This window comes from Ambystoma mexicanum, chromosome 2p (assembly GCF_040938575.1).
Source record: "Ambystoma mexicanum isolate Mex_15411 chromosome 2p, UKY_AmexF1_1, whole genome shotgun sequence".
NCBI classification, from domain to species: domain Eukaryota; kingdom Metazoa; phylum Chordata; class Amphibia; order Caudata; family Ambystomatidae; genus Ambystoma; species Ambystoma mexicanum.
Genome location: NC_090923.1, coordinates 411,763,243 through 411,790,219, shown reverse-complemented (window position 1 = coordinate 411,790,219; position 26,977 = coordinate 411,763,243). Strand labels below are relative to the sequence as shown.

General features: G+C 45.5%; 1 protein-coding gene across 1 annotated transcript in view; it reads right to left on the bottom strand.

The window, feature by feature from the left end:
* The window catches only part of FAM107A (family with sequence similarity 107 member A), a 1,685,791-nt gene extending 1,666,747 nt beyond the window's left edge, over positions 1-19,044 (bottom strand). Inside the window, exon 1 of the mRNA XM_069643755.1 lies at positions 18,333-19,044. Coding sequence (XP_069499856.1) covers positions 18,333-18,356 — 24 coding nt within the window. The 5' untranslated portion in view covers positions 18,357-19,044. The remainder of the gene's footprint in view (positions 1-18,332) is intronic.
* Between the last annotated feature and the right edge of the window lie 7,933 nt (positions 19,045-26,977).

Genomic DNA, 26,977 nt, shown 5'->3' with positions numbered 1-26,977 from the left:
TGGGGAAGCTGCCTTTTTGTTCAAGTGGAAAGAGGGATATCACTGAGAAGAAAGGAAAATTCATGGGGGCTTCGCTTCATAAGGCACACTCCGAGCCAAATGTGCAAACCTTTTTTGACACAAGTGGTGGCATATGCAAGAGAATCCCTTCACTTGTCCCCAAACAAGTTGTGCAGAATTCACAACTGGATGCTCACATTCAGAAGCGCTTTTCACCCCATTTGCACAATTGTGTGTCTTTGGATTTTAAAGCACATCCTGAATTCACAAATGCAGTGAGCTTTAAAATGTGCAGAACACAAACACATGTCCCTGCACTTGTTTGAAACAGACATAGAGGGACGTGACATGCATGACAGGGCCATTTCTAACCTTGTCATTCATTTCATTGAAGGTGTATAGAAGGGGTATGCACTACTCCTGTGCCATTGGCATTCCCATTCCTCTAAGAAAAATAGAAAGGCTTTTATTTTATTTTATAGGCATTTCACAATGATACGACCTTTAATTGTGAAATAGGCTCCCAGTGCCCACGTGGGTGCTGCATGCCTGTCTGACCTTAGTGTCAGGAGTGTGCTCCCTGCATTAATGTATGCAATGGGGCCGGCCAATGTATCCTTTGCTTTACAACACAGCCCCTTTGAAATGGGCAGGTCACCTTTGAAAATAATGTGACCTGCATATTTGTAATAATACGGCATCTTAAAAAGCAAATCCACTGGACCATTGTAGTCAAAGATGATGATGCCTATAATGCAGGATGTAACCCTGTCATTGATATGAGTCTCCATACTCACCTCCCTTGTGGGCTCGTGTGAACTATTCAAATGCATTTACTCCTTTACTGGCTCACTCACCATTGTCAGTTTCAATGTGTTTTCGGATACCATTTATATATTGATGCTTCAGTAGTATGAAAGGTGATAAAGGCCTACAAATATCATTATTGGACATTTTGGCGTTACAATGTATATTTTATTTATTTTGTGTATTCTCGAATTGTCATCTATCGCTAGGAAAGTAATGTACATACACTCTGGACCCTGAGGTCCATATATGAGTTATTAACAGGCCTCAATGATGCTAAGGCTTCCACTACAGTACTGCAGCACTGCAGCACTGCAGTACTGCAGCACTGGTTAACAAATATGCACAAATAACGATGGTCTGGAAGGTTGCCCAGAGCAATGCCAAAGAATAAGATTCTTTCTAAACCTTCCAGCCATCACCTCTTTGTTTTTGCTTTGTCACCCCGAGTGGGGCGGGTATTCCCAGCTGTGGGTCCCGAGCCTGCTGGGCCTAGATACCCAAGCTACTCCTCACTGATGAGCCCCAATGAGGCTGAAACATGTCTGGGGAAGCTTGTGGTATCGTGCAGAAGGGATGTGACCCAACAGTTTGGGCTGGACTGCCCCTTTTGGGGTAGGACCAAGCCTGATTTGCATATGGTCTGTCCTCTTTTGTAATGGCTTGGAAGACGAAGAACGATGGTCTGGAAGGTTGCCCAGAGTAATTCCAGAGGTTAAGATTAATTAAACCTTCCAGCCATCACCTCTTGTTTTTCTGTGGTCACCCCAAAACATATAGGCCAAATATTGACTTCTTTTTTAAACGTTTTGTGCCATTTTCTCAAGGTTGTTGTGCTGGGTTAAAATCTTCACACCAATCATTGACAACATTTCTGTCACGCCAACATCCCAAAACCGCTGTATGGATTAGCATCAACTGTTCTTGGTGGCAAATCAATCCATTGGTTTCTATTACATCTATCATTTTAAAGAAAGTGACCAAAAACTAGTTAGGGATATTTGGGTTTTGGTTCGTGAACTTACTTCCAGGTGTCCACATTCACACTTTTTTTTATATCAAACGTGTAATGTGATTGGTTGGGGTTATGCAACAAAAGCCACCCACCATTGTGGTTTGTGTGCTTCTTCCATTCCGGTAAATTTCCCCTTTGGGACCTCTTAACCTTGCTTATGGTTGGTGGAGTCCCACAAGGATGTCAGATGCCCCAAAATATTAGGGGTGCAACAATTGTGATCATATCACAGAAAATACAGTTTTCCATTGATACCCTAAACTTTACTTCACATATAGAGGAGATTACTGCTGCCCTCCTGCAGATCCTGCTGCAATATTATGTGCAGTGGGACGCAGCTAAGGCATGACCATAGCCCATACCCCATGCAAACTGCCCACTGGACCATGGACCCACAATAGTGGTATGGTTGCAGTGGACCCTGGCCACAGGTTAGTCACACGGGGCACTTTCTTTGACATGGGGGGAGTCTGGCATAATGAAGGTCATGCCTTGAGCAAAGTGGACACTGGCCATGGCTGCAAGGTATGGCCAGAGGCCTACTGACCTGCAATGAGGTAATGTGGGCCGGCCAAAGGCTATTTTGTGTGACTTCACAGGGCCTAGGCCATGGCTGATGGTCATGCCCCAGAAAAGGTTCCCAGGGGTCCAATTACCCACAGGTTACGTGGCCACTTGGTTTGGCTGAGGGCGAGGTCCAGTCACTACTTTGCATGGCTTGCCTGGCCTGGGGCATGTCTGAGTCTCAAGCATAGCCTTGGGCCTAGTCAAAGTGGTTACTGGGCAAGGACCCACAATAAGGAAGCAGTACAGTGGCTATTTTGGATGGATCTGTAGTGGCCTATGGACCCGCAATGGTGTAATGTGGCGACTGGGCCTGGCCGCATGCCAGGCCCAGTTGCCACTTCCTGTGGTTTGATGGTGTATGGGACAAGGCCATCAGTCATGCCCCAGGCAAAATGGACACTGTCCATGACATGGCCCAAAAAAGAAGGTTAGGTGTCCACTGGACATGGGCACAGGCTAGGTCAAAGGGCTGTTTTGGTTATCTTGGAAGGGCCTGGTCGAAAGCCATGTATTATGGATGTAAAGGCAGTAAAGTAGGACGGGACATTACTCAGAGGACTAGATGTGCTTGCCTCACGGCCAAAGACCCTGCCTCGGTCCATATGATCACTGATCTTTTCAAGAAACCATGCCCTGAGGGCCGCTATTTAACCATAACATTCTTTTCACCAGATGTCAATATTTGTAATGTTATACAATATCAAATGTATAATAGGGCCTTCAGTCATGTCCCAGGCCCCAACAAGCCACCCAGTGTAGCCATTGGCCTCTGGCCAAGCTCAATAGCCATTTTGGGGGGATGGGGAAGGCGGGCACCGGGGGGGAACGCGAAGCGTTTCCCCCCGGGGAGGTTTTTGGCACTGCGCACGGCCAGCGAGTGGCCGTGGGGGGCAGAGCACCTCCCTAGGGTATTTAAGGGCCAGGGAAGGTTCGGGAGGCAGGCGACGGTTGGACTTGGTGATTGTATCAGTCCTGTCGCCTGCTCCCGAGCCTTCCCTGAAGTAGCTGGGCCTTCGGTGCTGCAGGGTAGCGTAGGTGAGAGGGATAGTTTGTTAGTATTGGGGAAGGTTAGGTATAGTTAGTAAGCATTTTCTTAAATACTATAGGTTTATATTTATAGCCGGGGGTACCGTAGATAAGGTACGCCCACTTACTTTATCTGGCTCCGGTCCCAGCGTTGTCCGCGGTCCGGTGCAGGGCTTTCTTTCACGGCATTTTGCCTCGGCAAAACTTTCAGCTTGCTGCCGGTGTGGGCTTTAAAAAACGCGGTCCGGGGGGGAGCAGGCAGGATATTGGGCATCTAAGTTTGGTGCCTCTTTTCCACTGGGGATGTGGGGGGATATCTCAATTGGGGAGCGCCGGGTCATGTGTTGTTTGCGGCTGCGAGGGGAAGTATACACGCGGTAGCCGTCGCGTGACAGAGGGGGCAGTGTTCTCACCTTAAAGGGACCGTGCTGTTATTGTTTAAGTGTGGTGGTGCTTACACGCAGCCAGGGGGCAGTGTGACACAGTCACATCTAGGCCCCATTTCTAGTTGTGCTGCTGGTTTTTGGGGCTTTCCTTTTCCCGTGGCATTTTATTGCCAGGGCAGGGGGTTGCAGGGTCTAGGGCAGTATTGCAGGGGGTAAATAGGTAGGTACATTTAAAAATAATAATAATAATAATTTTGTTTATTACTTAATAATAATTTTGAGATTGTGAGAATTGCATTGGGGATTTTATATTAATGGTTGGGTGTTCGCAAGGGCTTATTTAATCTCGTTTCAAAGTTGGTAGTTGGTCAGTTGGGGTATAGGTCCACGGGTAGTTTTGGCTCGGGGGCTTAGGTCTGCTAGGTTAATTTTCATGGGGTATATATTTTAGTGCACAATCAGATTAGTAGTGCACGATGGTGGGACAGGGAGGCAGCAAGAAGGGTCTGGTTGATGCTAAGGCTCTGAGGGAGGCCTTGGAAATAATTAGTAGGGCATCTAGGGCCCAGTTGGAAGGGGCAGTGGGGGAGGTCACTGGGGGAGAGGTCACAGGGGAGGGGGAGATAAGTGGTGGTAGACCGCAGCGTAGAGCAGCGGCAGATGGGGCTCTCGCGGCAGTGGTGGCTTGCACCCCCGCGGCGGGGAGAGGGGAGGTTTGGGAATCCGGGGGCAGGAAGATGAGGAGGGAGATAGACAGGAGGGCGTCCGGGGGAGAAATGAATTCGGGTGGGCAGCCATTGAGGGAGGGAGTGAATGATAGCCCTAGGGAAGCTGGGAGTGCTCAAAAGGAGGTGGCTCAAGGGAACCACAGTGGAGCCAGTGAGGGGGTGCAGAAGGGGGTGACAGGGCAGAGGGGAAAAGGGGGTAAATACCTGCAGAAGAGTGAAGGTGGGAGAAGGAGGGAGAGGTCCCCATCAATTGAGGAGGTTAGAGTGGGGCGCGGAACGGCCCCCCTGGGTAGGAGGAGTGAGGGCGGAGGGCGCTGCGCAGCCCCCGCTGGTCAGGTGGAGGTAGAGGGTTTTAGAACGACCCCTCCTCGGTCAGCGCAAGGAGAGCCTAGAGGGTGCAGCACGGCCCCTAGCGATGAGGATTCCAGGGCGGAGGACGGAACGCCTCGCCTGAGAGAAGAGGACCAGGCAGGGGTTTCTGCAGCCCCGCCGAGAAGACGTCAAAGGAGTGGCGGGGTGGACGCCCCGGGCTCACAAGAGGAAGATCAACTGAACTTGGGCATGAGATCGCATCCACAAGGGTATTTAAGGGGTGATGAAGTTGGATTGGAGGATTATGTGGGGCAATGGGAGGTAGAAGGTTATTGGGCGGTAAGGGAAAGGGGGGAGGAGAGAAGAAGTTTGAGGTCGGATCTGGAAAGGCAGGTGCAGGGTGGTCAGGGGGCAGGAGGTCGGGGGAACTATAGGCTGGGTGAGTCTGCTGACATGTTTTGTACCGCAGTAAGAGCCCTCTAAGAAAAGAGAAGAGGAGCATCGGTGTGGACGCCAGACCGCAGACGGCCTGCGTGGAAAGAGGTGAGCGGGAAAGGGAATGGTCATCTGCATGGCAGAGAGGGGTCACAAGAAGGGGGATGGGAAATGAAGGGGCGGGACTGCAAGGGGTAAGGAAAGAAGTTGGTGTACAGGCCATTGGAGCCTTGGGGGTTGAGAAGAGCATTTGCTCAGTGGAGGTCCGAACGGACAAGGTGGTGGAGCCATTGGTGCTCGAGGTGAAAGCTGAAAAAGAAAAGGAGGTTGAAGTGAAAGAGAAGGGGAAAAAACTGCCATACATGGGGATAACAAAACCGTTGGGGGCACACTTGATGGCAGCGACCAGGGAGAAGATTCAGGCGGGGGAATGTGTAGATGTTTTTAAATTGCTCCATAGGGAAGAGAGAGCAAAGGAGGGGCCTAAAGAAGAAGAGAGGGAACTGGCATCGCGCCCAAGGGTCGCGGTGACTATTGAGAATTGGACGTCGGCATTTATCATTTATGCCAGTGTTTATTCTGAAAAATTCCCGGAGCGTTGCGCGGCCCTGCTTAAATATATGGACGTAATTAGGAAGGCTTTTACGAGTTTTGGGGGCTTTGCCTGGGTAAGGTATGATGAGGAATTCAGAGCGAGAATGGCGGAGGACAGTTAGGCGGTCTGAGGGGAGATAGACATGGATCTTCGGCTGCAATGGATGGCTCCAACGAGGCCTGCCCAGACATTGCACACAGCAAGTGGACTGCCTGTGCCTTACCGGCCCTTTCTTGGTCGCCCCGCCCATGAGGGGGTGGGGTGAGGAGGCAGGGGACAGCCCTCGACAGCATGTTGGGCGTTCAATAAAGAAGGCTGCACGAGGTGGATGTGCAAATTTAAACACGAGTGCAGCAGGTGTGCGGGTCGGCATCCGGTTACAGATTGTTTCAGGCAGGGGACAGTGGGTCAGGGCGAGGAGCGGGGCAAGTAGGTGGGGGGGAAGGACCGCATGCCAGGTAAATTGGGGTGTGCTGGTAGGTCGGGCTCAATTTATGGTAAAAGGGGGGGGGCACAAGGTTTGATGAAAGGTTTTTGGGGGCGACTTAAAGGGGGTAGGAGAAGGGTGAGGAGGAAGATGCCTAGGTAGGGGAGGGCTGCAGGGGGGATGTAACTGTGGAAATTGTTAAGGGGTGGTGGCCGTCGTTCGGAGGGCATGGACGACGGTGGCGAAGCCCTCACGCTTGCCGCACGACAAGGTGAGTAAGCTTCAGGCTGCATGGACGGAGGTGCGGGAGCGCCTCTGGTGCAGCAAGGGGAAGTGATGAGATAGGTCTGCATGGACAGGGGAGCACTAGGGACCCTGGTGCAGCTGGGGGAAAAAAGTGGAGCAACAAAGCAAGGTGCTGGAAGAGGAATTTATGTGGAATGGACTGCATGGACGGGGGCGCAGGTCTGGCCCCTGGTGCAGCAGTGGAGAAGAGTAAGGCGAAAGGGGCCTGCATGGACGGGGGTGCACTAGGGCCCCTGGTGCAGGTGGGAAACTGGTGGTAATGGATGCAAGGAGCTTGAAGATTAGTTATATGGAAGGGACTGCATGGACGGGGGTGCAGGTTTGGCCCCTGGTGCAGTGGCGAGAGGAGTAATAAAGTAAAAGGCCTGCATGGAGGGGGGTGCACGTGTGCCCCCGTTGCAGGGGGGGCAACGCAGGGCCAAATTAATAAGGTGATGGAAGGGGGGTCAAGGGTGAGTAGGAGGGTAATAGTTTAGAGGAAAAAGGGGGCTAAGTGGGTTTAGGTGTATTGTTTAAAGGTTAGGTGAAAGGGGCGAAATATAGGGGGACGGGTAGGAGAGAACCTGGGGTGTTTTCGGAGAGGGTTAAGGAGATGGCCAGAAAGGATAGGGTACTGAGGAGGTGTTACTAGGGGTGTGGGAAAAGTTAGGAGGTTGGACCTCATCCATTTAGGAGGGGTGCAGCATCCGAAGGTAGCAGGCTGGGCTATTAAGAGGAGTAGGTGAAATGGTTGGGACGCTGGGAGTAAGGGTGATATAAAGGGTATTTCAGGGACCGGGGCAAACGGAATGTCTTTATAGAATTTTTTCAGTAGGTAGCAGGAGTGTTGCATTTATTAGGATGTTGTTGATTTGTAAGTGATTTTGTAATTTCTTTTTCAGATGCTGCTAGGAGGTCCGGTCAGATGTCAAATCTGGTTTTTGGGACATTGTAGGGTTAAGTGGGCGGGGAAAGAAGCTGAGAAAAGGGTTGTTGGCAGGCAACTGGGGTGCAACTATAAAGATGTGGTAAAATGGTCCGGGTTTGGGGGGCTGGGATTAGTTGCTTCCTATGTTGGCTGGGTTGAGGGAAAGCTATGGGCCTCCAGATGGGGGGGATCAGTCTTGGTGGGGAAAATGATCTGGTAAGGGTGTGGCTCTTCTAAAAAAAAAATTTTTAAAAATTATAAAGGGGTTTTTGTTAGGGGTCCGACAAGTGTGGCCTCAAGTAACTGTAGTGGGGACTAAGTGTTTTCCACAGAGAGTGGGAGGGGAGTGAGAAATGAGGGTCCGTTAGAGCGGGCAAGGAAGGGGATAAACAGAGAGATGGTAGAATTTTGTACATTGGTTGCAGTACAGGTTTTGGACCATAAGGAGATGGTTTAGGAAGGATTGATGAGATGTAGAGAGGATGGGTAAACTTTCCGGTTTTTGGGGAACAATCATTATCTGGCAGACTTGAGCTCTTGGCTGGGAGATTGGTTGAGTTGGAGGTAGGAAAGTTGGTGGGGGGGTGGGGCAGAAAGAACACCTCAGGGGAGGGTTTTTCTGGTGCCGGGGGCATGGCCCCTTTTGATGTGGGGGGAGGGAAACACAATGGGGGAATGACACGGGAAAGGATGGGGTGGCACTGTTTGCACAATCGGGCCACCACGGGGGAACAGGTATTGAGCCTGGAGGAGCATGGCCCCGGGGAGAGCGCGGGACGCCTAGAAAAGGGGTAAGGAGACGGTATGGTCCAAGGGATAGTTAGGGAGGAAAGGGCTTTAATTAATTATTTAATTGCTGGGTAAAATGTGAGAATGTTTAATTATTTAATTGGTTGTTTGAAATATGTCTTTAGTTTGTAAGGCCAGTGAGCCAGGTAAGCGTTTAATTGTAAGCTTTGGCCTGTCACATTAAAGCAACCTTTTCCACTTTTAAATGAGTCTGGGTTTTTGTGCAGTTGGCCAAAAGGGGGCCCCGGGGGGAACACGAAGCGTTTCCCCCCGGGGAGGTTTTTGGTGCTGCACACGGCCAGCGAGTGGCCGTGGGGGGCAGAGCGCCTCCCTAGGGTATTTAAGGGCCAGGGAAGGTTCGGGAGGCAGGCAACGGTTGGACTTGGTGATTGTCCCGCCCTCCCACCCCTTCATTTTGGGTTAGGTCTGGTGTCTGGTTATTAAATGGGGATGGGGGACCATTGTAGTTGTTTTCTGCAGGGGTTTTTACGTCCCATGTCAAGTTATTACAGGGTTTTTTTGTCTGTTAAGGAGCTATTATATGGTAGTTTTGTGTGACAGGTCGGGGCATCAGTGAAGTTGTAATGTAAAAATGTATTGCTGATGTGGCAGGTCAGACTGGCTGTAGGTCATAGGAAGGGGGATTTTGGTGTAGAGGGGACTGTGAGGGGTATTGAAGTGGTCCTGGGCTCCGGGGGCATGGCCCCTTTTGATGTGGGGGGAGGGAAGCACAATGGGGGAATTACACGGGAAAGAATGGGGTGGCGCTGTTTGCACAATCGGGCCACCACGGGGGAACAGGTATTAAGCCTGGAGGGGCATGGCCCCGGGGAGAAAGCGGGACGCCTGGAAAAGGGGTAAGGAGACGGTATGGTCCAAGGGATAGTTAGGGAGGAAAGGGATTTAATTAATTATTTAATTGTTGGGTAAAATATGAGAATGTTTAATAATTTAATTGGTTGTTTGAAATATGTCCTTAGTTTGTAAGGCCAGTGAGCCAGGTAAGCGTTTAATTGTAAGCTTTGGCCTGTCACATTAAAGCGACCTTTTCCACTTTTAAATGAGTCTGGGTTTTTGTGCAGTAAGCCAAAATGGGCCATGGATCTGAAATGGGGGTTAAGTGGGGGCTGGGACATGACTGGAGTGCCTTCTATACATTTGATATTGTATAACATTAAAAACATTGACATTTGGTGAAAAGAATGTTTTAGTTAAATTGTCCCAATGACAATGTAATATCAGTGCAAAAAGCATTGTTAAAGGGACATTATGGTAAAGAAAGTTGCCATTACAAAACGGATTACATATCAGTGGAAAAACTGTGTTAAAGGGACATTGTTCCTGATGCATGGAATTTGTTACATGGTGCAAAGTGACTTTTTATTTGTGTAAAGTTACTTTGCACTGCCAACAAACACCCTGATTCACGAAACAGTGTAAAGTGTCTTTTTGCCATGCAAAGTTACTTTGCACTGCAAAAATACACTTTGCGCTCCAATGAACAGGGTGGAGCAGTGCAAAGTGTATTTCTGCAGTGCAAACAGACTTTGCATGGCAAAAATACACTTTTCACTTGTACGTGAATCCGGGATTTTGTTGGCAGTGCAAAGTCACTTTGCACAAGTGAAAAGTCACTTTGCACTGTGCAAAAAATTCCATGAATCTTAGCGATTCTAGTTACTAAACTGAGCTTCCAAGAGACTTAGCAGTATTTGTATTGTGTGTTTGGTGCTATTTTTTGTTGCAGTGTGTCCATCCATTGGTGACATGATCTGTGATGTCATCAATAATGTCAAGGGTGTTATCCTTAGCGGTGCAGTGCAGTGCCTGATTTATAATTCCCTTTGGAACAATAACGGGCAGATTTGTGTTGTTTTGGTTTCATGCGCTACAACAGTAGCATCATTTTATATATATATATATATATATATATATATATATATATATATATATATATATATATATATATATCAAAGAAACTGGAGGAGAAAGGACGGACCGCACTCACCATGGATCCATAGGGGTCCTACGATCCCAAGTAGGGAGAGGACCCAGAAAAAAATGCGCAATGCTCGCACGAGACGATGTGGAAAATATTTTTATTTTTAATAGTAAAAAGAGCCTGCACGGTGTGTGCAGAGCAAGAGGGGGCTGGGGAAGCAACAAACAGACAAGAGCAGGACGCCTGGTAAACGGCCCACCCACAACGCGTTTCACGCTCAACTGAGCGCTTGATCACGTGGTACAGCAGAGTACACAGACACAAATAACAATAGCAAGTAGTCCATCATCTATGTTGGTTGAGTTAAAAGTACCATGGAAGACTGTTTTGCTGGCGGCCATATTGAGATGAGAAGTCAACAGTAAGCCAGCAGTATAGCACATATATCATCCTGGAATGAAGTAGAAAGATAATAGTACAGAAATAAAAATATGGTTATATACAGACTGCCAATATACCATGATGTAAATACCCAGTTGTGGAGTAACAAAATTGCATTCTGCACTTGCTGATAGTATGAAAGATTTATAATTTCTGCAAAACATATGGTCAGTCTGAGGGGAGGCTGAATGAGCTAAAAGAGAGAACAATGCCATGCATAATCAAACTATGTACAAATCGAAGAAAGCCAAAAAATCGTAACATACATATGCACGATTGGACTTTGTGCCAAAAAAGCAAAGAGGCAAAATAGCAACATGAACATGTACAAAATAGCAGACATTGTAACTCATGTGTCTTAATAGACTGTTTATCAGGCTCAGTGCCGGAAAAAATAGCCATGGAAGAGCCATCAGATGATCAAACAAATGAAGATGTTTGCAAGTTAGTCAACATTATAAATATGATAACAGAATGCGAGGCAGTAATCAATGTACCATTTCTATTTAAGGGTATTATACATTCAAACCCATAATAACAAAAGTGCAAGTGCAAGTTAATAGGGAACAGCATAAAAAGATGTGCAGCAAGGCAAGATCATACAAACCCTTCCGGCATAAAGTGCGAATGCAGGTTGACCAATGGGCAGTATAAAAATTATTCAAGTCAGCAAGAGATACAAATAACATGATAAAAACTAGTCCACATTGGTACTATAATCCTAAATATATAATATAGTAAAGTGCAAGGCGACAGTCGATGTACCATATCAATCTAAGGACATAATGACATAATGAGATAAAGTGCAAGTGCAAGTTAGTCAAAAACAGCATATCAAAATGTACAAAGAAGCAGGATCGCATAAGCGCGAATGCAAGTCAACCAATAGATAGCATAAAAATTGTATAGGTCAACAAAATTATGTAGACAAATGTAATTAATAATCATTTAAGCGGTTAACTGGCACATATTATCATAGCTAACATGAGTAAGCATTTTTATGCGGTTAACTGAATACCTCAAACTGAAGCATGTAAGCTTGAAGTAATCTTGTAAGACCAGATTAAAAAACACCAAAAATTGGACATGATAGACTACAGCGAAAATTGTACATAGAAAACGTGTCAATGTGCAAAGGGGGTCGTGAAAATAACAACTTAAAAAATAAGACTAGAGGTATGACCTATCTCACTTGTGGACCTGAGTGGTGATATATCCATGATGGCAAAACAGGAGAAAAGGTCAGAACCGAGCACAGGTCATGAATTGGGAAAGAAAGAAAAAAAATGAATATATATGTATAAATAGCGAAAAACCACATGTATACTCCAAACGACAAAGGAAGGGAAAGTGGAACAATACTCATAAATGAAACAAGATACATTCTACTCGTCTGGGTAGGCTGAAGGCCAAATCAATAATTTCAGGAACACTACTCCAAATCAGACAAATACCATGTAACGTCTCCTATGTACCTATAAATGTATGAAGTTCCTCATCAAGATTATGGCCATTGGGGAACTTGGTATCGAAATCCAGAATAAATCTGGTCTCTAGCTGCCTTAATTTGAGCACACGATTCCCTCCTCTGGGGTGGATAGGAATATGCGCCACTGCAAAGAATTTAAGAAGAGAGTGGTCATTGTTGTGTTTTTCTTTAAAATGCTTAGCCATGGGGTATGCGGGATCAGAATTTTTGATTGCCCTGAGATGCTGTAATATTCTAAGCTTAAGCTTGCATGTCGTACTCCCGACATACCATCTCATACAGGGACAGGAGAGCACATAAACAACAAAGGTGGTGTCACAATTCATTGAATATTTGATCGGCTGATGGCATTGGGTAACCGGATGCAAGAAGAATTTGCACGTGATGGCATGAATGCAGGCCTTGCATTTGCAACATTTCGAAAATCCTATTGGGGATTCCATCAGCGATTTCATATAAGATGGATTGGTATTGATAGGTGACAAGAAACTGGAAACCAATTTGTCCCTAAGAGAGGGTACGCGTTTGTATGTAATGGTAGGGCGTTTGGAAAGTAGAGAACATAAGTCCTTGTCAATAGTGAGGATCCGCCAATGTCGTTCGATAATTTTACGGACATGATTAGAAGCATTGTCAAATGTTACAATCAGGCGGGGTTCATCATTGACAGTAGTTCTGGCGGGCTTGGTACTATATAGTAAGTGATCCCTAGAGAGTCCACGTGCTTTAGTGTAGGCCAGTTCTATAATTCTGGCCTCATACCCTTGCTGAATAAAATCTTTGGCCGCCAAGGCACAGTGATGATCAAAAGAAACCAGATCTGTGCAGTTCCTACGATATCTAATGAATTCCCCATATGGAATACTGTGTTTGCATGATGTAGGATGACAACTTGTGGCATGTAAAGGCAAACCAGTATTGGTTGGTTTTTTGTATAATGCTGTACACAAGCCAGCTCTCTCAAGAGTCACTACTACATCAAGGTAGACAATTTTAGTCGCACTATTACATTCTGTGAAGCTCAGATTGGACATGTTGGTATTGATTAATTTCACAAACGTTTGCCATTCAGCCTCAGTCCCCTTCCAAATGACGAACACATCATCAATGTATCGCCACCATGCAACAATGTGTGTAGCGAAACTAGATGAAAGTAAATCACTCAGGAAGGTGGCCTCCCACCATCCCATTGTTAGGTTTGCATACGAAGGAGCAAAAGTGCTGCCCATGGCAGTGCCTCTTACCTGGCGAAAAAAGGAACCTTCAAACAAAAAAACATTGTTGTTTAGGCAGAAGAAGAGCATTTCAAGAATCATAGAACTATGGCTGTAGAAATTCAATGAGCGGGTATCAAGAAAATATCTACAGGCATTCATACCAACTTGATGGTCAATGGAGGTGTAAAGAGAGACAACATCAAGGGTTGCTAGAAGTAAGCCCTCCTCCCAAGGTATGTTAGAGATATGTTGTAAAAAATCTTTGGTGTCCCGTAAATATGAGGGTAAAGCTGACACGAGGTGTGATAAGGTTTCATCAACAAACTGAGCCAGATGCTCAAGGAGAGAACCACACAGAGTAACAATAGGCCTGCCCGGTGGATGCACAAGAGATTTGTGTGTTTTTGGTAAAAAGTAGATGGTAGGTATAATGAACGCAGATGGAACCAAAAATTTAACAAGGTCATCATCTATGAGTCCAATTTCAGTCCACTTAGCACACAAATCTTTGAGTTCAGACTGGATATCTTCAAAGGGATTTTTCACGAGTTGGGCATAGCACAGTCGATCTTTAAGTTGGCGATTAGCCTCCATTACATAACGAGTACGATCTTGAATTACAATGTTAGAACCCTTGTCAGCCGGTTTGATAACAATGTTCGGCAAGCTTTGTAATTCATTGATAGCCGTGAGTTGAACAGAGGTAAGATTGTATTTACTCTTGACGGTACTGTTTCGTAATTTCCTTAAGTCACTAATGCATAGATCATAAAATGCTTCAATACATCCACCGACGGGAAACTGTGGATTGAACTTAGACTTTTCCTTGAGTTTGGTTCGTACATCCCAATCAGGGTCAATGCCGAACTCAGTAAGACAGGCATTAGTCGGATCAAAATCAGAGTCTTCAAGACAGGCCAAGTCCATAAGAGATGGAAGATCAGAGATCAGAAGATCAGTGTGTCCAATGCGAGATGTTGATAATTTTGGCACAGTTGGATTGGAAGCAAAAAATTTTTTGAGTCTGATCTTTCGAATAAATTTATCCAGATCAATACGTGACTGGACATAATCAAAGGTTTTTGTGGGACAAAAGTTAAGTCCAAGGGAGAGGACAGAGGCTTGGGCTTTGGTAAGTACATGTGAGGATAGATTAATGATTTGGCACAGCTTCATATTGTCGCTAGTTATTTTTTGGTTCCAGAGCGCGTTGCTCTGCTCTCTTGGCATACTTCTGGCCCGTTTCCCACGCTGGCCTCGCCGGGTAGTTTTCCTCCTCGTGATTTCTGTCCCCTTCCTCTTCCTTTTCCTCTGCCTCGCCCCCTTCCCCGTTGCTTCTGATTCTTCCCATCTTGGCATAACAGTCTCATCTCGTCTAAAAAATTCAACTTAACAGACGGCTCCTCATTTTCAGAAACTGAGACATCTGATTCAGACGAGATAGAGTCAAGGTCGCCACCAGCTATGGGCTGGGCCGTCGGTTTTTTCCGTAATGAATCAAATCTTCTGGCAAACGTAAAGATCCTGCCTGTCTCGTAGTCGATTTTGTCCCTAATGAACTTTCGATGCTTTCGTTGTTTAATATCATCTTCATATGTAAGTAATGATTCGTTGATTTTACCACGAAGTTGTTTGCCCTCCTCTGACTGCGACAATTTACTAAGTTCTGTTTCCTTTTTCGCAAGCTCTTCCAATGCCTTGGATCTATCTGATTTAGCATATTTGACTAGAATAGTAAGGAAGTGTACTGAGCACCCCTTACTAGCATCTCCCCATTCTTGGAGCATGGCAGGGTCCTGATCTTCAAAGGACGGCATTGTCAGAATTCGTAGTCCTCGTGGTATACGTCCGACATCCAAATAATTTTGTAAGGAGTATTCCTCCCACCATTTGGAGATTTCCCTTCTTCGTAGTTTTTCTATGTCTTTGAGCAAGGTAATTTCTGGGTTAAGACTGGCATTGTTCTTTTTTGTCCCAATAGAGGGTACTAAGGTAGGTAACACTTGAGATTCGCTAAAGAGATCCTTGGCCTGTGCAAGTCGAGCCGTTACCCAGGCGTCCTGCATGTCTGAAAATGCTGCGTATCCCCGTACCCCTAATGATGTCCAAGGAAAAAAGTACTTGTAGTTTACTTTAGGGACATCAACTTCCAAATGAAAGAAAAACATTTGTCACGTGTGAGCATGAAGTTGCATTTATTTAGAATGAAATTACCATAGCATATCTGATCCATTGCAACTAGCAATATAGAATAGCAAGGAAAGGACTAGGGTGAAGTGCTAGAGCTCTGTAGTGCCGTCATAATGACAAATAGGAAGGGATGCAGAACACACAAGAGATACTCACCTGCCGTGCGGCCACAGTCCGCGCGTCCTCCGGCGCGCGTCCGATGTTCACAGAGGCAGGAGTTCTCGGGCTGCACTTCCTCTGCAGTACGGCTCAGCTTCAGTTTGCAGATAAATCTGCCCCTAGTGGCAGCGATACCGCTTGACAAAGCGACTCTAAGCGGCGGACGCGCCAGAAAAAGAAAAGAAAAGTTGGTGCAGGTCCAACACGGTACGCTCCGTGTGTTGATAGCAAAGAAACTGGAGGAGAAAGGACGGACCGCACTCACCATGGATCCATAGGGGTCCTACGATCCCAAGTAGGGAGAGGACCCAGAAAAAAATGCGCAATGCGGTTAAGTGGGGGCTGGGACATGACTGGAGTGCCTTCTATACATTTGATATTGTATAACATTAAAAACATTGACATTTGGTGAAAAGAATGTTTTAGTTAAATTGTCCCAATGACAATGTAATATCAGTGCAAAAAGCATTGTTAAAGGGACATTATGGTAAAGAAAGTTGCCATTACAAAACGGATTACATATCAGTGGAAAAACTGTGTTAAAGGGACATTGTTCCTGATGCATGGAATTTGTTACATGGTGCAAAGTGACTTTTTATTTGTGTAAAGTTACTTTGCACTGCCAACAAACACCCTGATTCACGAAACAGTGTAAAGTGTCTTTTTGCCATGCAAAGTTACTTTGCACTGCAAAAATACACTTTGCGCTCCAATGAACAGGGTGGAGCAGTGCAAAGTGTATTTCTGCAGTGTAAACAGACTTTGCATGGCAAAAATACACTTTTCACTTGTACGTGAATCCGGGATTTTGTTGGCAGTGCAAAGTCACTTTGCACAAGTGAAAAGTCACTTTGCACTGTGCAAAAAATTCCATGAATCTTAGCGATTCTAGTTACTAAACTGAGCTTCCAAGAGACTTAGCAGTATTTGTATTGTGTGTTTGGTGCTATTTTTTGTTGCAGTGTGTCCATCCATTGGTGACATGATCTGTGATGTCATCAATAATGTCAAGGGTGTTATCCTTAGCGGTGCAGTGCAGTGCCTGATTTATAATTCCCTTTGGAACAATAACGGGCAGATTTGTGTTGTTTTGGTTTCATGCGCTACAACAGTAGCATCATTTTATATATATATATATATATATATATATATATATATATATATATATATATATATATATATATATATATATATATATATATATACACACAATAGCTTTGCTTATGGCTCTTTAGCTATACAACATCATGTGTAATGGCCTTTTGCCTCATTCAAAGAAAGAACCTGCTCGAGGAGGCACTTGACTGGACATTCCAAGGAAGTGAGCCATAGCTGTCAACCATTTGTGTTGAAAAGGCGGGTGAAATCACCCGATTTTGTTTTTGGCGGGTGAGAGGCCCATTGGAATGAATGGGCGTGCAAGGGGCTTGGCGGGTGACTCGACCCTTTACAAGGCGGGTGACACCCGCCAAAAGCATGTGAGTTGAGAGCTATGAGTGAGCTCAAACAGCTCAGACAAACACACACGCACTACTCCCATCAGATAACTGCCACTACGAGAACGTTCAGCTGAAGCCACAGGTACAGCGCTTCAGTGCAGCACGGAACCCTAATGTTGTGGAACACATTTTGCAGGTACTGGGACAAGAACTGGCTCGGAAACGACTGCTAACTTCCGGGTCTGATTGTTGACTGTAAACGCCAGATTAAATAAAGTTGCTTGACACCAATACAAAAAAACACTTGCTTCTTCGCTCGAGACCTGCATTCTCCATGGTTACTAGGAGGTGTGAAATGCTGAGCAGTTTCATAAAACGATACTGCCGAGGAAGTGTTATGCTCTACATCAACGTTGGCTCTGTTTCAATCCCTACAATGCACGCCCAGGTTGTGAGGTTAACAACCTCTGTGGTGGGGGTGGGCGGGGGCTGACATAAGGACCGCAACTTCCGCATGCAGCGACGGCAGAATCTTGTTCTCTACAAGGGGGTCCAATAATACACATTTTATTTGAGGAATTACTGGTATGCTGCAAGCGGCTTACAGACTTAAAATAACGAGAGGTTTTTCTCCTAAAAATTATATTTCTGTAATGAAATCTAACATTCAAGTAAAGCAATGCTTGATACATAGCACCCAGTCATACGCACCCAGAGAAATATGTCCAGCAAATGACTAACCATTATTCAGCATTCCCATATCACAGCGTCACAATGCGTGCGGGTCTCGTGACCATCAACTCTGTGCCATTCTGGTGGCCAACATGTATGTGCCAGCCAATAATAGGACCTCCTTGGCTATCATAAAAGCACAACACGTGCGCCGGGGTTATTGCAGCCTCACTTTAGGATGAAACTGGACTCACAATACCTGAGGTGATCCAGCTCTGTGTATAAAATAGGGAAACAACGGTATTTCATATGTTAATTAGGCTTGTTAGATCATTAGCCAATAAAGTATGCGCGCCATTATTTTCTAAATGTTGTGCGAACAAAGCAGAATCAGCAATGATTTCACACACTGGTGAAGTGCAGGCAATGCCACCTGCCCCACCACAGTACACTGCACACATCCAATCCCAACTGTCTCAATACCTTTTTCCCATGAGCTGCTCCCATGTCACGACTAAATCAGTATGCAGCAGCTTCCCACCGACTCCTCCACAGTGCCCTGGCGTGGCACTCCTGACTTTGTCAGTCAGCAGTCAGTCTCGTGTCCTGTGATTCTCCCCGCACGGTCAGCGGCGTGTCCCCGCGGCATGAAACGCCGCCCGGGGAATGTGCAGGCGCGCAGCTCCTGGCTCCCTGACAGCTCCAGTTTATTCGAGCCAGCCGGCAGACTCAATGAGCAGCATCAGGAGGAAGATGAGCAGAAGTTGGGTCTCTGTTCCGAAAGTGTGCGCACAACTCATTCTCGCACACCTAATAATCAGCGTCCCCTGCCCCTCTGTACGTACAGTGGACACAAAGGCAGCATTCATCGATGTTCCAGCCTCGGGCTGAGCTCATTATAGTGAGAAGCTGTGGAAGATTAGAGTAATTACCTCACAAAGACCAGGATGTCACAGACCACACAACTCATGTGCCACCAGAGCTAGAAACCCCTCTGTTGTTCCATGTCTGCCCTCACCAGCAGGGGTCCTCCCCTCTTTGGCAAGACCTATCGTTTGCGGTAGGTCCACCCATTGCTGCACAGCCCCCACCCGGGTGCTTGTGTTGTCGGTCACTGCAATATCTACAAGTATTCATATCATTTTGAAAAACAATGCCGTGTTATTGCCGCCTGCGAGGCTGGGACCAAAGCCCTGCTCGTGACATCAGAAAGAGTCGGCTCTTGAACTTTCCTAGCCTATCCCCTGCCTTCCCACAAACAACAGCTCGAACAATGTTGCTTTATTCGGTGCTCTCTGTCCTTCACTGCAGCAAGTACTTATTTTACAGGGTACACAGTCTTATTAAGCCACACAAAAACAAAATTCCTGTTAGTTTTGGATTCATTACAAACTGAAAAAAACACAAGCAAGCAATTAAGCACGAGTTTTTGAATATTATTAGCAAGGCGCCTGCTTACATATTTAAAACCATTGTCACTAATGAACCGGCAACACTTATGAACAGTGTAAAAAGGTGCAAACAGTCGAATTAACCGGCTTTTGCATAATCTGCGAGTCATGGTCGTTACTTACTTTCCATGGACTTTTAGTTAGTTTACTGAAATGGCAATGAAGCCATGTGTCTGTAATATTTTATTGAACTAATTGGTGAATTGCTCTTAGAACTAATTATTTGTAATTGTATTAATCCTTTAGTTTTTTTTATGATTATATATTATATTTATGGAATGATGGTAGAATATGTTTAGTCATTTTTATTAATACTTGTTTCCAATAAAGTAAATGGTTGATTGGATAAGGCCTTTCTTGTTCACTGACATACACTTAGAGGACATGCCATGATATTTCAGAACACAAACATTCATATCAAGAACTGAGCACATACAACCAGTGTCTGACACCACACAGCAATGTTATGGGAACATGTACATTCATAGCTGACTACTGCATGATGGGCCTAACTCACTGTACTGACACACATTAATGACAGGGATGTGACCCATTACACTGTCTGGGGCACCTTAACTGGAACATGCATGTAAGACAATTCACCTATTCCCTGCCTCTTTGCTTGGGTCACATCTAATTCATCATTCCTTGGGATAATTTGTTAGCAGCACTTTTCCCTCACTCTCACTCCTATTTTCTGGTCTGCTCTCTTCCACTTGAGAATATGACCTTCCATGTTCTGTCTCGTGCATCCATTCTTCGGCGCCCATCACTGGTGGCTTTCAGAAAATAAACACTCCAATAGATAGTGTAAGGGTTTTTATTAATAACTATTTACGGTTTTTGTTGTCAAGGGTCTGACACTGTAGAATAATCCAACTAATGGGTTTTTCTCTCTGGTCCCTCAATTTCCCCTGGTCACCCTTCACTATAACCAAGGCTTCCCGGTGGTCAAAGGTCAGCTTGTGTATTAATGATGGGTAACCCTTATTATCTACTGTTAACTCTCTTCTGTGAAATGGACCAAAGGCCAATGCTTTATCTATCTTACGCCCTCTGGGGCTTTCTAGGGGTATTCTACTCAAGTGTCCTGTAACAGTTTATTGAGAATCCACCCTCAACACCGGGAGTTCCTTCCCTATCACTCAAGGTGTTACGCAACAAACTGTTTAACATATTTTCTTTCTTTAGCCCTCCTTCAGACACATATCATGCCCATTGGATCACACCCCCGAGCTAACAATGAGCCAAGAACCAGGCTGGTGTACTAGAAATATATTGGTATTTATTAAAGTTAAAAGTAATAGAAATTCGCACTAAAATGTCAAACACCACTTTATCCGTGGCAAAACACAATCAACTTCTCGGAGCATAAATAAATCACAAAAGTGAGTTGAAAAGAAAACAATCACAATCCTTCACTTTCTACCAATTTCACTGCAAGAAATAATTAAACTGATCAATACCCAAAACTATAAATGTAGTGTTGTGCAATTTTGATTTTCCTGCGAGTTTAAAAGGTTAGCAGTAGGATTTCAAGATTGGTACAAATACATATGGCAATTATGATTTGGCCCACACGTTTGGTTTTGGTTGTGACTTAGCAGTTTGTTTTTAAGCCCCCCTTACTTTGGGGAAGCTGAAGAGAAAAATAAAAAATGATCTGAGGAATTTTGGATTTCAGACCCCCTCCACTGACAGGCCTGTGTTGGGGAAGCTGGATAAAAAGGTTGGACTGATTTAAGAACAAAGACACCCCTCTCCCTTAAAGAAGCAGGGTCAGCTGGACAAAAAGGATTACCCAATGAAATTATAGACTATGGTTTTCAACCCACACTGGAAAGTGAGCTTTGTTAATTTCGAATTTTAACAAAATTCACCCCATAGTGTTCTGTCAAATGGGGAATTAATTAAATTAGCACCCACAAAGGAATGGCCACACACTATGTTAGTGAAACCACCGTTCTTTATATGAATAAGGCTTTGATAGTGTACACATGCTATAACACACTTTGTGCTCAGGCAATTCTAAAATGATAAATATATACAGTCTCTATGTGGTACCATGATTACTTTGTGGATTCCATTAAAAAGCATCAACTGTAGACAGTTTCAAATGACATACAAATCAGTTAATAATGTGAACAAACAATAGACTTGAGGATGAAAACAAGAAAACAAAACAAGAATACTGGCCCTGTTACCTAGACACAGTTCTATGTGAGGATCCCCCCACCAAGGCAACCTGTAAATAAAGATAAAAAACAAGCCCAGTCCATATACTGTCTACAAGAGTCAGAGTCCTATTTCCTTCTATACATTTTCTACTATCCCAATGTACCTGGTTTAGTATAGTTCAATGTCGGTCATCGACGGATCCTTCTTGAGTGAACTCCCTTTAAGGCCGGAGGCGCGGATCATCGTTATCCCGCAAAGAAAAAGGTGAACAAAGGCGTTGAGGCAGCAGCTCCGGTCCTGGCGGTGCTCTTCGACGATCGGTCGTGGACATCCTGCGAAGATATGTTGTGCAGTGCACCTCAACGACGATAGTTTGTTGCCGCAAAGAGTCAATGAAGAACTTTGGCTCAGCAAGGGTGTCGGCGTCTATGAGGTCTTCGGGTGGCGGGAAACCCACCGGAGGATTCTCCTCGGTTCGTCGGCAACCTTGACTTTCTCCGGCGGGACAAAGTGGTTGTCAGCGATGAGCAAGGGAGCGTTGCGGCTCCGGTCGTCAGCGGCACAGCGTCAAGCTGTCACCGCTTCTGGGCAACACAGCTTCGACGGGCCTCTAACGGTTAGGGAGGTCTTCCGAATCCTGGGTGACGACGGTGGACGGATGTTGGGCGCTTCTATTCAGATTCCTCGGTGGTCCCCGTCTCCGGATCGACAGCTTTTCGAAGGCTGACATCCAGGGCGCTTCAGCGAAGGTTAGCTGGTGCAAAATGGTCCCTTGTAGCTTGGGAAGAAGTCTCCTAGCCAGGTCGTCTCTTGGATCAGGTTCTTGCAGGCACAGCAGCTTTCAAATTGTGTCGAAGGGAACAGTGGTTCAACTTCTACTTCTGGCTCGGCTTTGAGAGTAAGCATCAAGTTTCGACCCCCGTTTCTCAACTATTTCCATCAGTGAGAGGTTCCCAGATATACTGTTTGGTCTCTCATTCACTCTGCTGGGTCACCCTCAGGCAACCAATCAGGCTCACAGTGCATTCAGGCCATTCTCCTCCCTCCAGACCTCCAGACACTCACAAGGAATGTGTACTGGGACACGTACCCAGCCATTCAGCACTCCACATTGCATTCCTACCAGTTTCAGGCAGGGCTGTCTCAGTCTTTGTCTCACAGACCAGAAACCAGACACCCATAACATGAAGTGCATATTGGTCACACACTCCATTCACCCAGATCTCAACCCAAGCGCGTACCCACAACATACAGCTACTTGGAAGGATCCACCAGTCTGTCCTGGACTTCCCCACAATACCATATATGGAACTTACACCCAACAGCCAGTCAGGGGGAAGGGACAGAGTCAGGGCTTCCCGGGACTTTGGGAAAACAAGGCAACAGGCAATAGAAAGCAAGAGGCCACAGGGGCATATTGTCTCCTATTAGGAATCAACTGATTCCAATGGCAGGGCCTGGGTATCCCAAAATGGAGGATATTCAGAGCACCTGTCGAATTCAGCATGGAGCTGCCACCAGCCCATACCCTGCTCTGTGGCCCACACACAGGTGCCCAAAAACATACACTAGGGGTACAGGGTTGTAGCCCCACCCATGGGTGCCATAAAGGTATCCCAAGGGTCTGTTCACCAAACCAAAAAGAGGAAGAGCTGCACTGCCAGGAGTCCCAAATGAACTCCTGTGCAGAAAATAACACAGAACACCCATGATAAAAGGAGTACAGGACAAGGACATGGAGGCCCTGTCCCTCCAATGCATTACCAGCATCACACCTCCTCAGCCAACACAGGCTAACAGCAACAAGCTCTACACGACGGTGAGTGGTGAGTGGACAGCACTGTTATATTGTTTTCCATTGAGAACCGAGCATGATCTATGAGCTTCAGAGTGGGGTGTTAATTGCTGCCCTCCACCCCAATTTCAGATGAAGAAATGCTGGCGGCAGCCCTCCCATCATCACCCGCGGGGCTTGAGGCAGTTCCACCTCGGGCAGCACCTCTTCGGCCAGTGACCGCGCCAGATAAGAAGAAGGGAAAAGAATGAAAAACAAAAAAATGGGCTTGAAATCCATATCGTCTTTTTTTCAACGGCAAAGACTATTTCTTCGCCCAGCTTATTGAGATCTCCAAACCTTTCTCTAGCGAATAAACCTGTCATATGTGCTAGTGAGCTTTTGGACTGTTTTATCGCACGCCAGCAGGCAACAGATGCCGGGTCCGAACCGGCAGGAGCATTAGCTGCTGTGAAAGCAAACAGCTATTTTGCAGAGTCGAACCACTTGCCATCAGCATTACAAACCATCAGCATTACAGACCATCTGTAAGGACAAATTAATCACAAGAGCGCAGAACTGTGACCCACAGGAGCAACAAAGCATCGCATTTTCCCATGCGACATCAGAAACTATCAAATGGCTGGTCGCGGCACTGGTTAATCCAGCTCTGCGTCCTAAGGACAGTCTGCAATTGCAAAAGCAGGAAGCCGCAACGAATCCTGCAGCATCTGCCTGGGCTGGACTGCCTGAAGGGGTCCATTTAAACAGAACAAGCAGCAACCTCAGTTATCAGGAGGCTTTCATGGCAGATACACCACCGCACCTGGGGGATCATCAGGACTATTCTTTATTCGGCACCCAGAATGGGCAGACCTCAGGCACAGACGTCTTTGCCTCGTCTCCAGCCCTGTCTCCCAACCCGCTTCCCCCGAGGAGGCTTTCAACATTGTTGAGGAGATTGGATGGGGCCTACAGGCAGAAAATGTTGATTTATGCACAGAAATTAACCAGGTTCTGTGCATACTGGTCCCACTATATGCACGGTAGAGAGACGCTGCATCCTTTTTTCCTCTTTGTGATGAGACTACCTGGGTGCTGAGGCCATTCATGGTTTTGAGCCAATAGAAGATATAAAGAATTGTCGACCAGCTGTATTCACCAAGAAGTGTTTTCTGGTATTAGGTCACCTTGAGTGACCGGATCGAAATTCGTAGCTGCCCTGTTGTTGGGGAGCAAGTGTGCATTTAAGCACAAAAATGACTTATCGAGCAGTTGGAGCAGTGCTTTAAGAGTGGTCACCAAGTGAGTGGAGACCAGTGTGCACCTGCCAATATGCAATTCATGGGTCAGTGAGCCCCTGAGGAATGTTCCTCCAATAACGTATAGGAACTGAAACATGTCAGACATTTTGTATTAAAACCACAATTGGGGCAATTTCAAATTTTGCTATGGCCTATGTGTTTGTTTTCGAAACTACATTTTTTAGGTTGCTTCTTATGTATTAGTTTGTAATATTCCCCTTGTGGATGCTGCATGGTGATTTCCATTTTATATGCTTGTTTAGCATTTTATGTTTGTAAAAATTGCTATTATAATAAAATACAGCTATGTGGATTTGAATGTGGATTTTGTCTATTAGGACAGACAGCACCTATTAGATATGTTCCTTTTCTCTTTTGTGTACATTTAATATGAGGTCACCCAGACAGTAGAGAAGAAGTGGTCTGTGGCTGGTGCCGCAGGGTCTCTGGGCTTTCAGACCAATATATATAAATCTCAGTATATGAGGGCTTGCACTGTGAGACCAAGCGCAACACAGCTCTATTAGTATCCCTGCTCTTTAAATTTGATAACGGATAAATGCATGCAGCAGCCCGGGAATTCCTAGTGGCCCACAAACCAGCACCATTTGGAGGGATCTTAGGGCCCAGGAGTAAAGTAAACGAGGCTGACTATGCTCAAGAGCACTCACCATACTGTTCCCAGGAGACCTGAGAAGGAGCATTCACAAGCCCTACCAAATCATGAAGCAGCAAGGGTATGGACTGTCCCTCAAGGGGGCTCGCTCCCAGGGGCAATGCAATGGGAATAAAGGTAACTACGGAAGTTCCTCTTGACTGAAGTGACAAACGCTTCTATTCAAGAAGTGTCAGACGAGACTTCCATTGAAGAGATCCTGGCCATAGCCCCTTCGAACTCAGAGGTCCACTCAGGAGTGTTCAGGGTACGTATGAAAAAAAATCTGGGCCAGCGTAGAAGAGGTATGAGTTTGGTTGCTCTGGCGGAGATCAAGGTAGAGGTTCTTCCTGTCCTCTCCCGAGTGAGCACCAAAGCGGGGGGGCATCCCAGAGCCAGAAGAAATCAGTTGTGCTGACTTCCTCTGTTCTTCCGCCTGCTTCAATAAATGCTTCCTCACTGTCAAAACCTGTGGATATACCCGCACAATCTCACTCCCCGACTAGGCGCGGGTCAGATGAGAGCTTTGTTGTCGAACTTCAAGCAAGCCAAAAGCGCTCATATACCAGCTTGGATCCCCGGTGCCTTCCCATGGGACTGATCAATCTCTCTGCGGCTACGGGAGCCAGTCGATTGCGGCCCCAATATGAACCACTGACAGTCCTTTTGGAAAGTGTAATACCGGAAACCTGCCACACAACCCTGAATCGACTAACCCTTTTGTGCTTACTTGTTAAGGATTTCAATCAGGCGACGCACACCTTAGTCTCGGCCTAGTATGCAGCAAGCAATTAAAATGCTTATGTTTTTATGTTATTCAATATTGAGATGGTACACCACTCATATCACACCCCCTTTTCAAATACCCTGGGTCACAATGGACCATGAACCAGGCTGGTTGATAAAATATAATATTTATTTAATTATTTATTGGAAAATTAAAAGAAATCATAAAATGTTTAATATGGGGCAGCGATCGCCTTGGGGTGATAAGAATAATAGGAATGTAAGCAATGCACTTAGTTAACCTTCTATTGACACATCTACAAAACACCAGGGAATAGGAGCACTTTTTGATTTTAGATAAGATAGCACTTGAGTTAGAATTTCTCCTTGCAATGTTCCCTCAACCCACAAGCAATCAATAAATAGAAGCAACAGATAATCAGGAATGACAAATGGAAACAGAATTGAAATCCGACCTTCCCTCCCCAAATAAAGAGAGAAAAACGGATTTTAAACCTTGGCAATGCTAAAAATGACACTCGGAAATGGATGAATAAATGAATGAATGTGTGCAAAAACCTTGAAACAAATATTATTCTTCACTTAAGGAACATGTAAAGGTGGAAACAATCACAATCAATGTATTTATATATATTTTTTTGTATTGATTATTTAAAACAACTATAAAATTATACTGGTACAGCCTTAAACATTTCTCCTTAAAATACAATACATTCCATAAACATAAATATGTTTACAAACGTTTGACTCTCAATTCATGAATTTTACATTTAAGTCATTAGTTTTGTTGAAGCAACCAATTTGGCATTTTGTTATAGGTCAATAGATCCCCTAAATTTCTCAAAAAGGTTAGAGCACCTATTCTTAGTGCAGTCAAGCATCCACACATAATCATCAGCCACAGTATTTCAGGTGTAATTTCTCTGTAGTCTATGACAGCTGGTCTCAAGTAACGAGATTGAGCATCACAGAAGGCTTTGCATTCGACTAGCAAGTGACGCAAGATCTCTATTTGTGTT